A 13179-nucleotide genomic window follows, 5' to 3' on the forward strand; every position below is an offset into this window, starting at 1 on the left:
ATTTTGTATGCACCATATTTTCAAATATTTTCCAAGGTAGGTTATACCCATGTTCCTTTCTAAGAAGTCTGTCACTGTCACACTGTGTGACCTTGGACAAGTGACTTCATCTTTCTGCCTCAGATTCCCAAATCTGTAAAATGGGGATAATACTACTTATCCATCTATCTCACAGGGAGCTGTGAGGAATAAGTAGCAATATACCATACCATACTTTAAATGTGTGATACATTATATACATGCTATGTATTATTATTACTGGAAAGGAAAGGGGTTGGGTCTCTTCCTACAAGAGCATATAGCTACGTTTTAAATGCAAAAACTAATATTAGGGAAAAATAGGGTTGTCAAGCGATTAAAAAAATTAATCACATGATTAATCACACTGTTAATAATAGAATACCATTTATTTAAATAGTTTTGGATATTTTCTACATTTTCAAATATATTGATTTCAATTAAAACACAATACAACATGTACAGTGCTCACTTTATATTATTATTTTTATTACAAATATTTCCACTGTAAAAATACAAAAGATACTATTTTTCAATTCACCTAATACAAGTACTGTAGTGCAATCTCTGTCATGCAGTGATGCACCTTTGTAAGACAGGCATGGGCACCTTGTCCCTCTAGGGCAGTGGTTTTCAAACTGTGGGCCATGACCCAGTACTGAGTCGTGGAATGTAAGGCACTGGGTCGCGGCGGCTCTGGTCAGCACCAGCAGCAGGTCCGGCTCCTAGGTAGGGGGACCACAGGCTCCATGAGCTGCCCCCGCCCCAAGCACCAGCTCTGCACTAGGAGCCGGACCTGCTGCTGGTTGCTTCCAGGACACAGTGCAGTCAGCAGTGCCAGGACAGGCAGGAAGCCTGCCTTTGCTTTCCCACTGCGCCGCTGACCAGGAGCTGCCCGAGGTAAGCTCATGCCCCAATCCCCTGCCTCCCCTTAAACCCAGAGCCCCTTCCTGAACCCCAAACCCTTCATCCCCAGCCCCAAGCCTGCACCCCCAGTCCCCTGCCCCAGCCCAAAGCCCCCTCCCACAACCTGAACCCCTCATTCCTGGCCCCACCCTGCAGCCCTCACCCTCGCACCCCAATCCTCTGCCTCAGCCCTGAGCCCCTCCCACACCCCAAGCCCCTCATCCCCAGCTCCGTTGGGTGGTGAGCATCAACAATTTTCTTCAACTGGGTCACAAGAAAAAAAGTTTGAAAACCACTGCCCTAGAGGGACAAGGTGCCCATGCCTGTCTTACAAAGGTGCATCACTGGGCAGATAGGTGACCATGTATGTTTGAAGAAATAGAAGACAAAGCTTACTTTTACAAGACAGCATCTGTATTAGTTTATTTATGATGCAAACTTGCACCCTGTATAAAATTATGTATTTATACACAGGGTATGAGTATGACCCTGTGCATGGTTACTCTTGTAATATGGGCAAAGTACACCCTACTGATAAAGGATATGGGTCACTGGTTTAGATATAAATATTAGAATATACCTCAGCATGAGCTTATGATTGCTCTCAAATCTGATTCAAGATCAATGCAGCATGTACTGGTACATCTGCAGCATGGTGATACTGGCTATGGCCATGTTAGCTTTTGCTGCTGGTTGTTTTGCAGCAGACATTCCCTTCCGTTGCCAACTCTTGTGAGTTTTGCAGCCAGTCTTGCAGTATTAAGCGTTCTTTTAAAAACTCCAGCTCCTGAAGTTTTCGGGAAGTTTTCATTGAAAATAAATGTACATTTCTCATCTTCATGGTTGTGGTGCAACACCTGGAGAAAAAAAAAAAAGCCTTAAAAAAACCTCAAAAAACCAGAAGTCAAATTAAAAGACCGTAACACTTATTATTTTTTAAACCTCTCTTGATTTTGGAATACTTGGGCTTGGCACTATGGGCTCCCCCCCAGCCAGGGGAGTTGACCCGAGGTCTCCCGGGTCTCAGGAAGTGGGGGTGCCAGGCACGAAAGGATCTCCTGGGCACAAACGGGGGCCCTCGGCTTGCCGGGGGCCGGGCAACACTTGGCGAGAAGGTGGTTCTATGGCAGCAGGGCCGGCGGGACCGCGGGCGGAGAGGGATCGGGGATAACCAGGCTGGGGGCAGGGCCAACCCGAGCGCCCCGGGCGGCTCCCCCGCCCTACGGACCCGGCAAAACCCTCCCTGCGGGAGCCAGCCCCGCCCCCGGCGGTTGCCAGGGAGCAGGCCAGGGCTCCTCCCCTTTGATCGCAGCGCGGCCGCGCAGCACAGCGATCGGCGGGAGCGCCGCCCGCCCTGGGGATAGGGGCGGGGATAGAACGCGGCACGCGGGCGCCGTACGTGCCGGCCGCGCGGTGATTGGCGGAGCCGGGCGGGGAGCGGGGGCGGTGCTGGCGGGAGATTGCAGCATGGCGGCGGCGGCGCCTGTCTCCGCGGGGGAGTCGCTGTGGCCGGAGGGCTCGGGCGCCGAGGGCGGGTTCGTGCGCGCGGTGCTGGCGCTGCCCGACAAGCCCGACACCACCGTGCGCTTCTTCGAGCGCGGCGAGCACTACACGGTGCACGGCGGGGACGCGCTGCTGGCCGCCCGCGAGCTCTTCCGCACCCGCGGCGTCATCCGGCTGCTGGCGGGGGGCCCAGGTACTGGCGGGGTCCGGCGGCGGGGGCCCGGCAGGGCGGCGCTGCGCGGGTCGGGGCGGCAGCCGGCCGGGGGGTAATCTCGGCTTGGGCCAAGGGCCGGGGCGCAGCCGGGTGGGCGGCCCTGTGCTTGGGGACGCTGGGGTCTCGTGTGTGACTGTAGCTGTAGGTTAGGGTGTGCTGGGCTCAGCAGTAGAGTCTCCCCATGTGGGCGCTGCTCACAGGGTAACTGTGAAAGGACGTGGGGTGGGTGTCCTGCTTAAAGCTTGCCCCCAGGTCAGTCCTGGGCTGTTCTCTGCTGGCCGCACAACTTCTACATACCCACTTGTTATCCTTGTGTTGTTACTGTAGCCCTTTGCGTCCCTCCTGGCGCTTCGCTGATTACGTGAACGTGCCCCTCTTCTCGTCTGGCGTGGGTTTGTTTTTGGCTCTTAAATGTGCTCCAGAGCCTTCTGATTAGCTGCCAAGGCCCCAGATTTGAACGCGCCTGCTGCTGGTGCATAGGATTCTGGGTCATGGTTGGCATTTGAGGGACTCACTGTAAGAGAAAAGGAGGACTTGTGGCACCTTAGAGACTAACCAATTTATTTGAGCATGAGCTTTCGTGAGCTACAGCTCACTTCATCGGATGTAAGAGAGTGAGCAGAAAGTGTGACCTCAGTTATGGATGCATTTTTAACTATTTAGGAAGCTTCAGCAGGTCCACAAATTTTTGCTGTGTCAGTATTGGGGACTAAACAATCATTACAACAGTGAGGATTTGTTAGTTAGCATTATACAGTACTGTAATCATCAGATCACTCTATTTAACTGCATGTTGCCATATTGCAGAGTAAGCTTCTTTACCGTATCTGCCATGTGTTGTTTCTGGTGAATTTATTAAATTGAGTGAAATCTCAGATTACACATTTAACAAACCACCTATGCAGTGACCCCCATTTAAAAGTACAACCGAGAAATACAGGACTGAATAGATTAGTTGGAGAAGTGAGAGCAGTGTGTTGGGGGCTGCCAGCTGGGCTGGCTCTAAGCAAGAAATGTATTGATGTTTTGGGTTCAGGAATGAAAATCTCTTGTATGGTTGCTTAAGGGGATAAGACTTGTGGTTTAATTATGTTCGGTTAGGTTTAAAACACTTCTGAAAGATCTTGTGGGCCATGGTTCCAAACCTGTATTCATATTAGACACACACGTTGACATTTAAAAGTCTAAGCACTTGTTTTAGACCAATAAGTGCTTATTTATAGGTCTTAAGTATCAGGGGGTAGCCCTGTTAGTCTGTATCCACAAAAACAACAAGGAGTCCGATGGTACCTTACAGACTAACAGATTTATTTGGGCATAAGCTTTCGTGGGCTAGAACCCACTTCATCGGATGTATTTATAGGTCTCTGGGTTGCTGTAACTTGTGCTCACTGGGTATTTCCCCAGTGGACCGCGGGTCAGCTAGGAATAGCCAGAGTATGACACGCTCCCCCCAGCCTTGCACCCAGGGTTGTGGGAAGGGAGATATTGAAACTTGCTGCGCTGGCTCTACGCATGCTTAGAATTTCCCTAATCTTAGGTATTTGTGGGTGGTTCCAGTTCCCCTAGGTCTGCAAAGTAAGTGTAATGGGACAGACTTTCCCCTAAATTATTATGTGGCACCTGACCTGTTTGAAATAAAATGTTTGGCTCCAAGCTAAGAAGGTTGGATACCACTGCTTTAGGTGTTTAACTTTAGATACCCAAGCAAGAAAACTTTGTCCTAAATTCATGTAAGCACTCCTCTTTGCCTTTCCCATAATCCTAGGGTGATAGGACACTTGGAATTAAATCGTTCCTAATCTATCCAGCCAATTGTGTAGTGCAATGTTACACCATGATTGGCAATATTTTTAATGTCCCTCCCCCCCCAAATTGTAATAACTGACCAACATGCTTTGAGGCATAGTGCAGTCCACGTACTGTTGTCTCTAGTGGCTGTAACTGTGAATTCCCATTTGTGAATTGCATTAGGCTGTTTGCCAAGTAATGCCTTGCAGCAATGAATTTAGCATGTTAATTATATAGTGCATATTTTTTTTTTCCGTTTCCTCCCTGTGTTACTTATATTGTGAGCATCTAGATAAGCCCAAAGAGAATGATATCCAGAAAAATACTGCAATGTGAGAGGCAAACTTAGGCCATGTCTACACTGACAGTTTTTTTTACTGAAAGTTTGGTTGACGATCAAAAATGTGCTAAAAGAAAATCATTGTTGCATGTTCACACTGTCTTCCTCTGTCAGCAGAGCGCATCCACACTTGGGGCAGTAGCATCAACAGTGAGAGTAATGCACTATGGGTAGCTATCCCACAGTTCAGCTGTCCGCCTTCTGCCGCTAGGTCTTGTGGAAAGGCGGAGTGGATCGCAGCACATCATGAGTCTGGGCTCAGTGTCCCATGATGCACTGCTTTCCATCCCAGCATTCCATGTGCTTCTGTCTTTGGCTCAAGGCATTTTTCAGTGTTGCTTGTTTTCTGCTCGCTCTGCCACCTGTCTGAAAGAATGGATCCTGCACTGCTATCAGATGCTCTTCTAGCTGTCAGTAGCACATTGCGAACGGCAGTGCAGTTAATCGTGAAGTTCCAATATGAGCAGGATTCACGGTTGCCTGACCTGCTGTGTGCCATGAATAGAAGCAATACACATAACTTCTGGCATTCACGGAACCACTGAACACATGGACTGTTGCTTTTGGGCATGGGAACCCAGCACTGAGTGGCGGGATGGCATCGTTATGCAAGTCTGGGATGACTGCAGAACTTTTGGGTGAGGAAAGTCACCTTCCTGGAACTGTGTGCTGAGTTCGCCCCAGCCCTGTGGCGCAGGGATACCCAAATGAGAGCTGCTCTCAATGGAGAAGTGCATGGTGATCACTGTGTGGAAGCTAGCGACTCCAGATTGCTACCAGTTGTTTGCAAATCAGTTTGGAGTTGGGCAGTCAACCGTTGGGGCTGCGTTAACACAAGCGTGCAAGGCCATTAATTGCATCCTGCTATGAAAGACCGTGACTCTTGGCATGTGAAATAGCAGATGGGTTTCCCTAACTGTGGAGGAGCGATAGATGGTGCACACTTTCCAGTTTTGGTGTTGGATCATATTAAAGAAGTTCTGTATTAAAATCACAAATGAGTTTGATTCGCCGTAGTTTAAATTCCAGGGTATTACTAATTAAGAGGTCTCTTGGTTTTTGGTACTGTTTCTCTCCCTCTGTGTGAAACTTGCAAGCTGCTAATTGCGTTAGTACATTCTAAGACAGAGTCTGTTCTCAAAGCAATTCGCACAGAGAGAGAGACTCAAAGCAATACTCTGTAACAACAGAAACAGCACCCAGAGACTCCCTGTCCTTTTATTGTATTAACAATTGTGATTAAAATAGAGATAGAGGATGTATGTGGATGGATGCTTGGTGTGGATAATAACTGAATGATCAGGGAGGTGCCAGCCTAAGAATCCAGTGTCCATCGGCTGAAGAAGGCGTCAAGTGAAAATAACCAGAGGACCCCCCCCGGAGGGCAGACTGGAATCCACCCAACAGCCTCAAGAATGGGAGAACCAAAGAACAAGATAACATCTGGCAGCACGGAGCCGTCAGGAATGTGCTATCTGCTGATTGATTCAGCAACAGCATGATGAAGCAATTCCCATAGACTGGCATAGGAAGAAATTCCTATAAAAATGGACTCTAGAAAGCAAGAACTTTGGGGTCTGATTCTGCAAACCAACTTCCAGGAGCATCAGATGAGCATCTGACAAGGCCTTGCTCCCTCCTCATGTCCAGGTCACCTGGCCAGTGGCTTGGCATGAGCAACTCTAAGGCTGGTAACTATGATAACAACCTTGCAGAACCTGTGTGTGTGTGTTTGTATGAATGAATGTGTGAATAAATATGAGACTGAATGGAATGTTATAGCTATAACTGCTTACTATGATTCTTTCTGTATTCACAATAAATGTGGTATTTTGTCTTTTCCTCTTTAATAAGATCCTGCTGGTTTTTAATTTATTGGTATAACATTGGCACCATACAACCTTGTGACGGAGTACATTAATAGTAAGGGGTACTTCTCCGTGGTGTTGCAGGCACTTGTGGATCACTGTGGGCATTTCACTAACCTCAATACGAGGTGGTCTGGAAAGGTGCATGATGCATGTATCTTTGGGAGCACCAGCCTGTACAGAAAGTAGCAAGCTGGGGCTTTCTTTCCAGACAAGAAGATTACAGTAGATGTTGAAATGCCCATAGTGATTCTGGGAGACCTGGCATACCCCTTAATGCCATGACTCATGAAGCCTTACATGGGAAACCTAAAGAGCAATAAGGAGCGATTCAACAATAGGTTCAGTAGCTGCGGGATGACCATGGAATGCGTATTTGGCAGATTAAAGGCGCGCTGGCGATGCCTTTATGGCAAGTTAGACCTCAATGAGGATAATATTTCCACGACCGTAGTTGCGTGTTGCACGTTGCCCAATATTTGTGATGGTAAGGGGAAAAAGTTTGCTCAAGGGTGGACTGCTGCTTTTGAGCAGCCAGATACTAGGGCTATTAGGAGGGCTCACAACAGGAGACAGTTCAAATCAGGGAGGCTTTGAGGCAACACTTCGAAGATGAGAATCAGTAATGTATGTTGCTATGCTCTGGACTACAATGCTTAATGAAATCAAGTTTTGCAAGGAGGAACTTGTGATTTTTTGTGGCCTATGATTCAATATAAACTAATGATTTAACTGCTTGCTTGTTTGTTGCTGCCATGTGTTATCACAATTTGCAGGAAACAGAGTTCATATTAAAAAAAAAAAAACACTTCGCTTTTCTTGTACAAAAAAATACAGCACCACCCGCACCCACGCCCACAATTGCTATGGGGAGAGGAGGTATCAGAGGAGGGCCGACTTTCAGAGCTGTGCATAAGTCCAGCTGTCATTTGAAAAGATGTCTGTGGGGTGGAGTGAGCGGGAAAGCAAGAAGTCCTAGACAACGGAAAGGAATTCACGGGTGGAGTTTGGGGAAGTCATGGGAAAGAGTTTTGAATATGCTGGTGGGGAGGACAGACAGGCATCTGCTCAGTTTGGAGCATTATGAAGGATGGTAGCATCTTGGTTTGTTTCTCCATAACTTTTATCATCCTCTCTATTGCATTCCTGTTGTAAGCCTCATATTCTTTTCTGTCCTGCCTTTTGATTTCCCTCCACTGCCTGTGTTCCCTGTTTTTTGCATCTGAGCATTGCATGATCTCCTGAAATGTCACTTCTTTGCTCCATCTTGGGTGCTTTCTTATCTGTTGGAGGTGCTCTGCTGGTGTGTACAGGGTGCCTTGGAAGGGCACATCTGCAGAAGCACAAAGAACAATACACAGAAGCATGATTAAGTACATGTAGAGGATTGAAACAGTACAGTAAAATAAACCTCTACTAACACACACATCACTTCCTCACTGACCAGCATGGTGAGTTTATCCCAGGAGGAGGTACATTCTACATCAAGAGAAAATCAATATGAAAGGGTCGCAGTGCAGTTGACTAGGGACAATATTCTGAATTTTGCATCCTTTTCCACAGACGGGGGTCATTGTAGCAGATATCTCACTCCTGAGAGTGAGCAAGCGTGCATCTACTACACACTTGCAGATTCCGTCCCGGTCCCTATGCCGTTTGCCTGTGTGCTGCTTTGGTCCCTGCAAGTGTTTGCAGAATGGTGTGGGAAAGTTTCCTTCAATGGGGGAAGGAACACAGAAGCTCTGCCAAGGAAGCTTTGGCAGAGGATTGGCGAGTACATCCAGAAAAGTTTCCTAGAGATCTCTGGAGGATTCCCATGAAATCTCAGTGTGCATCAGCACCTTGTTCTGCCATACTGCTTAGCTGCACAGGGGAATGTCCAGCACACAGAAATACAGCCAGCCTTATACATTTCTATGCCATCAACCCACCTCTGCACTTCACAAAGCAAAACCAATTACCAGGTGTCTCCTCTCATCCATGGGGCTACTGGTGGTGGAGGTGGGATCGCCGCTGAAGATAGCATCCAACTCCCTATAAAAATGGCAGGTCTGGGGCGCAGCGCCGGAGCGGTGGTTTGCTTCCCTCGCCTTCTGGTACATGTGCCTCAGCTCCTTGGTCATTGCTCTACATTGTAGCATGTCCCAATCATAGCCCTTTTTTGCCCAAGCTTCATGAAATCTGCCAATAGGTACTGAAATTCCTATGGCTGGAACGCAGTTGGGACTGCACAGCTGCCTCTCCCCAGATCCAGCAGCTCCGCAGTGGTCCAAGTGGGAGAGCGTCTGCTGTGTGGAACAAGGTCAGTTGGGAAGATGTGATGTGAGCTCTCCATGCCGAGCGAACAGCATGTTGAATTTCAAAAATTCCCGGGGCTTTAAAGGAGGAGGGGTGGACAGTTGCTTGCCTGGCTGTAGGGCAGCAGTGTTGGAACCGCTGACCAGAGCGGTTGGGATGGGCATTGTGGGACACCCTCTCGAGGCCAGTTACAGCAATAAAATAAAGTGTGGTGTCTATACAGGCACTTTGGTGTCAAAACTTTTGTGTAAAAAGCCCTATGACTCTCTTTGAGGTGGTTCTATTTTGTTGCTGACAGTGGCATTGCAGTGTGTAAACCTCTACTGTTTCATTGCCAAAAGCTGCCTTTTGCCGACAAAACTGTGCATTGTAGACCAGGCCTTAGTATAAAGAAAAGGAGGACTTGTGGCACCTTAGAGACTAACCAGTTTATTTGAGCATAAGCTTTCGTGAGCTACAGCTCACTTCATCGTATTGTGCTTGATCAGGAATTGCTTTAAATACAGTAACTCCTCATTTAAAGTCGTCCCGGTTAACGTTGTTTCGTTGTTACGTTACTGATCGATTAGGGAACATGCTCATTTAAAGTTGTGCAATGCTCCACTATTATGTTGTTTGGCTGCCTGCTTTCTCCGCAGCTGGCAGCCTCCCTAGGCCCCCCCCGCCCCAGTGCCTCCTACCCACCGGCAGATCCCGTGGATCAGCGCCTTCCCCCTCCTCCCCTGCTTACTGCCCGTAGCAGTCAGCTGGCTTGCGGCATTGAGGAGAAAGGGGTGAGGCTGGAGGAGCAAGAACTTGGTGCGCAGGCTCCCCCTCCCTCCTCTGCCTCCTGAACACCGCAAATCAGCTGATTGCCCTTGGCAGGAGGGAGGGGGGAGGAGCGAGGACGCGGCATGCGGAGTAAAGGTGGGGGGAAAGAAGAGGCGGGTTAAGGGTATGGGTTTGGGCGAAGGGGTGGAGTGGCCGGGCCGAGGTTTGAGTCCTCCGCCCCTGGTGCTTGCAGAGTAGGGGAAGCTGCTGCTGCGCAACGTGCTTCTCTTAGCCCACAGCACCTTCAGCCTCCTTGCCCTGCCTCATTGTCTCCAGTACCAGTGGACTGTACCTGTGCGGGGTAAAGTAGGGGCACCTCCCAACTGTAGTACTGTACGCACAATAAGTTTGTAAACACACAGCACATGCACACTACACCCCCACCCCAGCGATTCACTGTTGCTTTGTGGCCCAACGGCCCTGCTCGGGAATAGGGCTCTACACCAAGTGCTTGCGACGCCACCGGCTGCCTGCAAAGCAGCTGCGGGCGGTGCACAGCAGAGGCCCTGCCTTGCTGTCTTGCTACAGAATAAATAATGTTTTATCTGCTCCCCCCCTTCGCTGGAGGGAGGTAAGAACACAGGGGGCGGCAGCCCGCCCAAAGCAAGTTACAGGAGTAGCATTCCAGCGCCTGCTTCGCTGGAGCAAGGGGGAGAAGTGGCGCAGAGATGCACAGAACCTGGCCCTGCTCCCATGAAAGTCTGTGAAATGCACAGGAGCTTTGCCATTCACTTGGAAAAAAAAAAAAAAAAAGGGGGGGGGGAGGGGAAGCAAAACAACAATCTCTAGATGTGTTTTTTCGAGTTCAGCAAGAGGAGCAGCCGGACAATCCACCTTCTTCCACTCTCTGACTCCACCACCTCAACCACGCTTCATACTCGGCAATGATGATTGTAGTATTAAATTGCTTGTTTAAAATGTATATAATGCCTTTTGTCTGGCAAAAAAAAATTTCCCTGGAACCTAACCCCCCCTATTTACATTAATTCTTATGGGGAAATTGGATTCGCTTAACATCGTTTCACTTAAAGTCACATTTTTCAGGAACATCACTACAACGTTAAGTGAGGAGTTACTGTACAGTGTAATGTTACTAGTTCACATTCAGTAAACTAAATCTGAATGACACGGTCACAATAGTGATAGTAATTTTTCTCTCAGTTGTATCGAGAGGGAAAACGTTGTTCTGTAATACATGGCTAAACTTTGATTTTTTTTCTTTATTTGCACTGTAAAGACTTATTGAGCAGTGTATTACAAATTTTAAAGCTCATAAACATTCAAATCCAGAAGATATTAAACATGCATGCATGCATACATTTATATTCTTCCTTAGTTCCAGGTTTAAACTTAACCAAAACTTAACTCTTGAGTATCAGCTACAGTATTCAAATGTCCTAAAGTATAACTTTTATTTTGAATGAAGGTCACATGTAAAACTTCATTCACACATTCCTCATGTGCTGCAGATGATCACCTCTTTTAATTACTTTAAAACCAGACTGAACAAAATACTAAACATCATGCTGTATGAGCAATCCTGCATTGGCAGAGAGAGAGCTTAACAGCGTGTGTTTCCATTTCCTCTGATTCTAATGTAACTCATTTGTATGGCTATTGGTTGAGTTCTGAATGAAGAAAACAATCTAAAATCCTGCTATAGTTGTAAGATTTGTAGGATAAGTGGGTGGTATACTTATTAAAGATATAAAAAGGAGAGAAAAGCTTCCAATTTGGTGGACTTAAGAGTAAAACCAAGAATTTTGTCAGCTACATATAGTTTCCTTAGGGTAGTGGGCTTTATGGTGATGTATACATTTTTTTGAGTTAATGTGCAGGCTCTTAACTCTTTTATTTTATTTTATTTTTTATTGTGGCAGAATTCAGGTCACTATATAGTAGGAGGCCGTCCCTTGAATTAATGTAGACAACAGACTTTTTCATGAGTTGGTTGCTGGAGATGAGTTATCTTTGGTAGTACTCCCCTGAAGAGAAAACTGTAGCTTGTTTCCACTATCCTTGCTCAGAAAAACTATTGTGTAGTGCGAAAGACAAACTAGAAAATCTGAGGGTAAAACCCATATCGAGGGAAAAGTAGATCAATTTTATAGATTAGTGAAAATTTTTGAAATTGACTTGATTTCTTTCTGGGTCAATCAAGTTTTCTACAGAATCTGTAGCTGTTCTTAACACTTGGAAATCCGCCTACTCTTTACAACTAAGTGAGATGTTTTTATTTTGGTTCTTGGAATTTGTGCGTACTTCTTCCTTGCTTGTCAAAATAATACTGTATCCTCTAAAGGTTATTAAATTTATCCTTTGCAGAGCTCTCAATTACAGAATGTATGTAAGAGAACCAATAGCTACATTTACCTTACAAATATTTTATTCACTTTTCCTCTTCCTGTAGGAAATCAGAAACTCGAGAGTGTTGTGCTTAGTAAAATGAACTTTGAATCTTTTCTGAGAGATTTACTTCTGGTTCGTCAGTACAGAGTTGAAATTTACAAGAACAAAGCAGGAAGTAAATCTACCAAAGAGAATGACTGGTATTTGGCATACAAGGTACAATTTTCTATCTCCATATGATTGAAGTGGAAAAAATGCAGATGTTTACTGTGCTTCTATTCATCCAGTTTCAAACTTCCTTACAGACTTTCAGTGCCTCCAGTTGGCCATATGATTGGGGGGTGGGGGGGTGTATGTCCATATTTTTCCGTATGTCGCAGCATTTCCCCGCTACTCCATGGTGGGTGGATCCTGCACTGCAGGTGTGCCATATGATGCTCTGGGGGAGTTTCAGGACAACTGACTTACTGTATAGCTGGAGGTTTAAATTCATATTTTTTTTCTGCAAGTATAGTCTTAATAGTTTGAAAAGTTAGAACCCTGTCTATTTTATGTACTGTGAGCATGCAGTATTTCATTTGTCCCTTTGTGCCTTTTAAAAAAAAAAAAAGGCATGTATATACAGCATATTATATTACTATGTTTTACAGCATCAAAAAATCACTACACTACAGGTGCCAAAATGTTTCTATCCTCACGCTCCAAAGACAACATTGTATTAATCACATTTAGGCTTTCTTTGCAACCATTAGGACAAGACATTTTTTTAAACCAAAAGCTAAAACTGTAGAATCTGAATGTCCTGTTGTCCACAAATTACAGGCTGGGTGTTTTGACACTTCTGGATTAGAGTAACATAATTTGAGACTAGAAAGGTAGTTCAAATTAATCTTAGTTTGAATGCAGTGTTGTAGTTGTGTTGGTCCCAGGATAGTAGAGACACAAGGTGGGTAAGGCAATGTCTTTTATTGGACCAACTTCTGTTGGTGAGATGCAAGGTTTTGAGCTTACACGGAGCATGGAAGAGATCTAAAGAAGAGCCCTGTGTATATTCAGAAGCTTGTGGCTCTCACTAACAGAAG

At 46.3% G+C, this 13179-nt stretch overlaps 1 protein-coding gene across 2 annotated transcripts in view; it reads left to right on the plus strand.

Annotated features, from left to right (window-relative positions):
* The first annotated feature begins 2383 nt into the window (after positions 1-2383).
* Positions 2384-13179, plus strand: part of MSH2 (mutS homolog 2) — a 94830-nt gene continuing 84034 nt past the window's right edge. Inside the window, exons 1-2 of one of the 2 annotated variants that reach the window (XM_077813884.1) lie at positions 2384-2620; positions 12159-12313. In XM_077813884.1, the coding sequence (XP_077670010.1) occupies positions 2392-2620; positions 12159-12313 (384 nt within the window). In that variant the 5' untranslated portion in view covers positions 2384-2391. The remainder of the gene's footprint in view (positions 2621-12158; positions 12314-13179) is intronic. The other variant, XM_077813883.1, reaches the window with a different exon arrangement.

Source organism: Eretmochelys imbricata, chromosome 3 (genome assembly GCF_965152235.1).
Source record: "Eretmochelys imbricata isolate rEreImb1 chromosome 3, rEreImb1.hap1, whole genome shotgun sequence".
NCBI lineage: Eukaryota > Metazoa > Chordata > Testudines > Cheloniidae > Eretmochelys > Eretmochelys imbricata.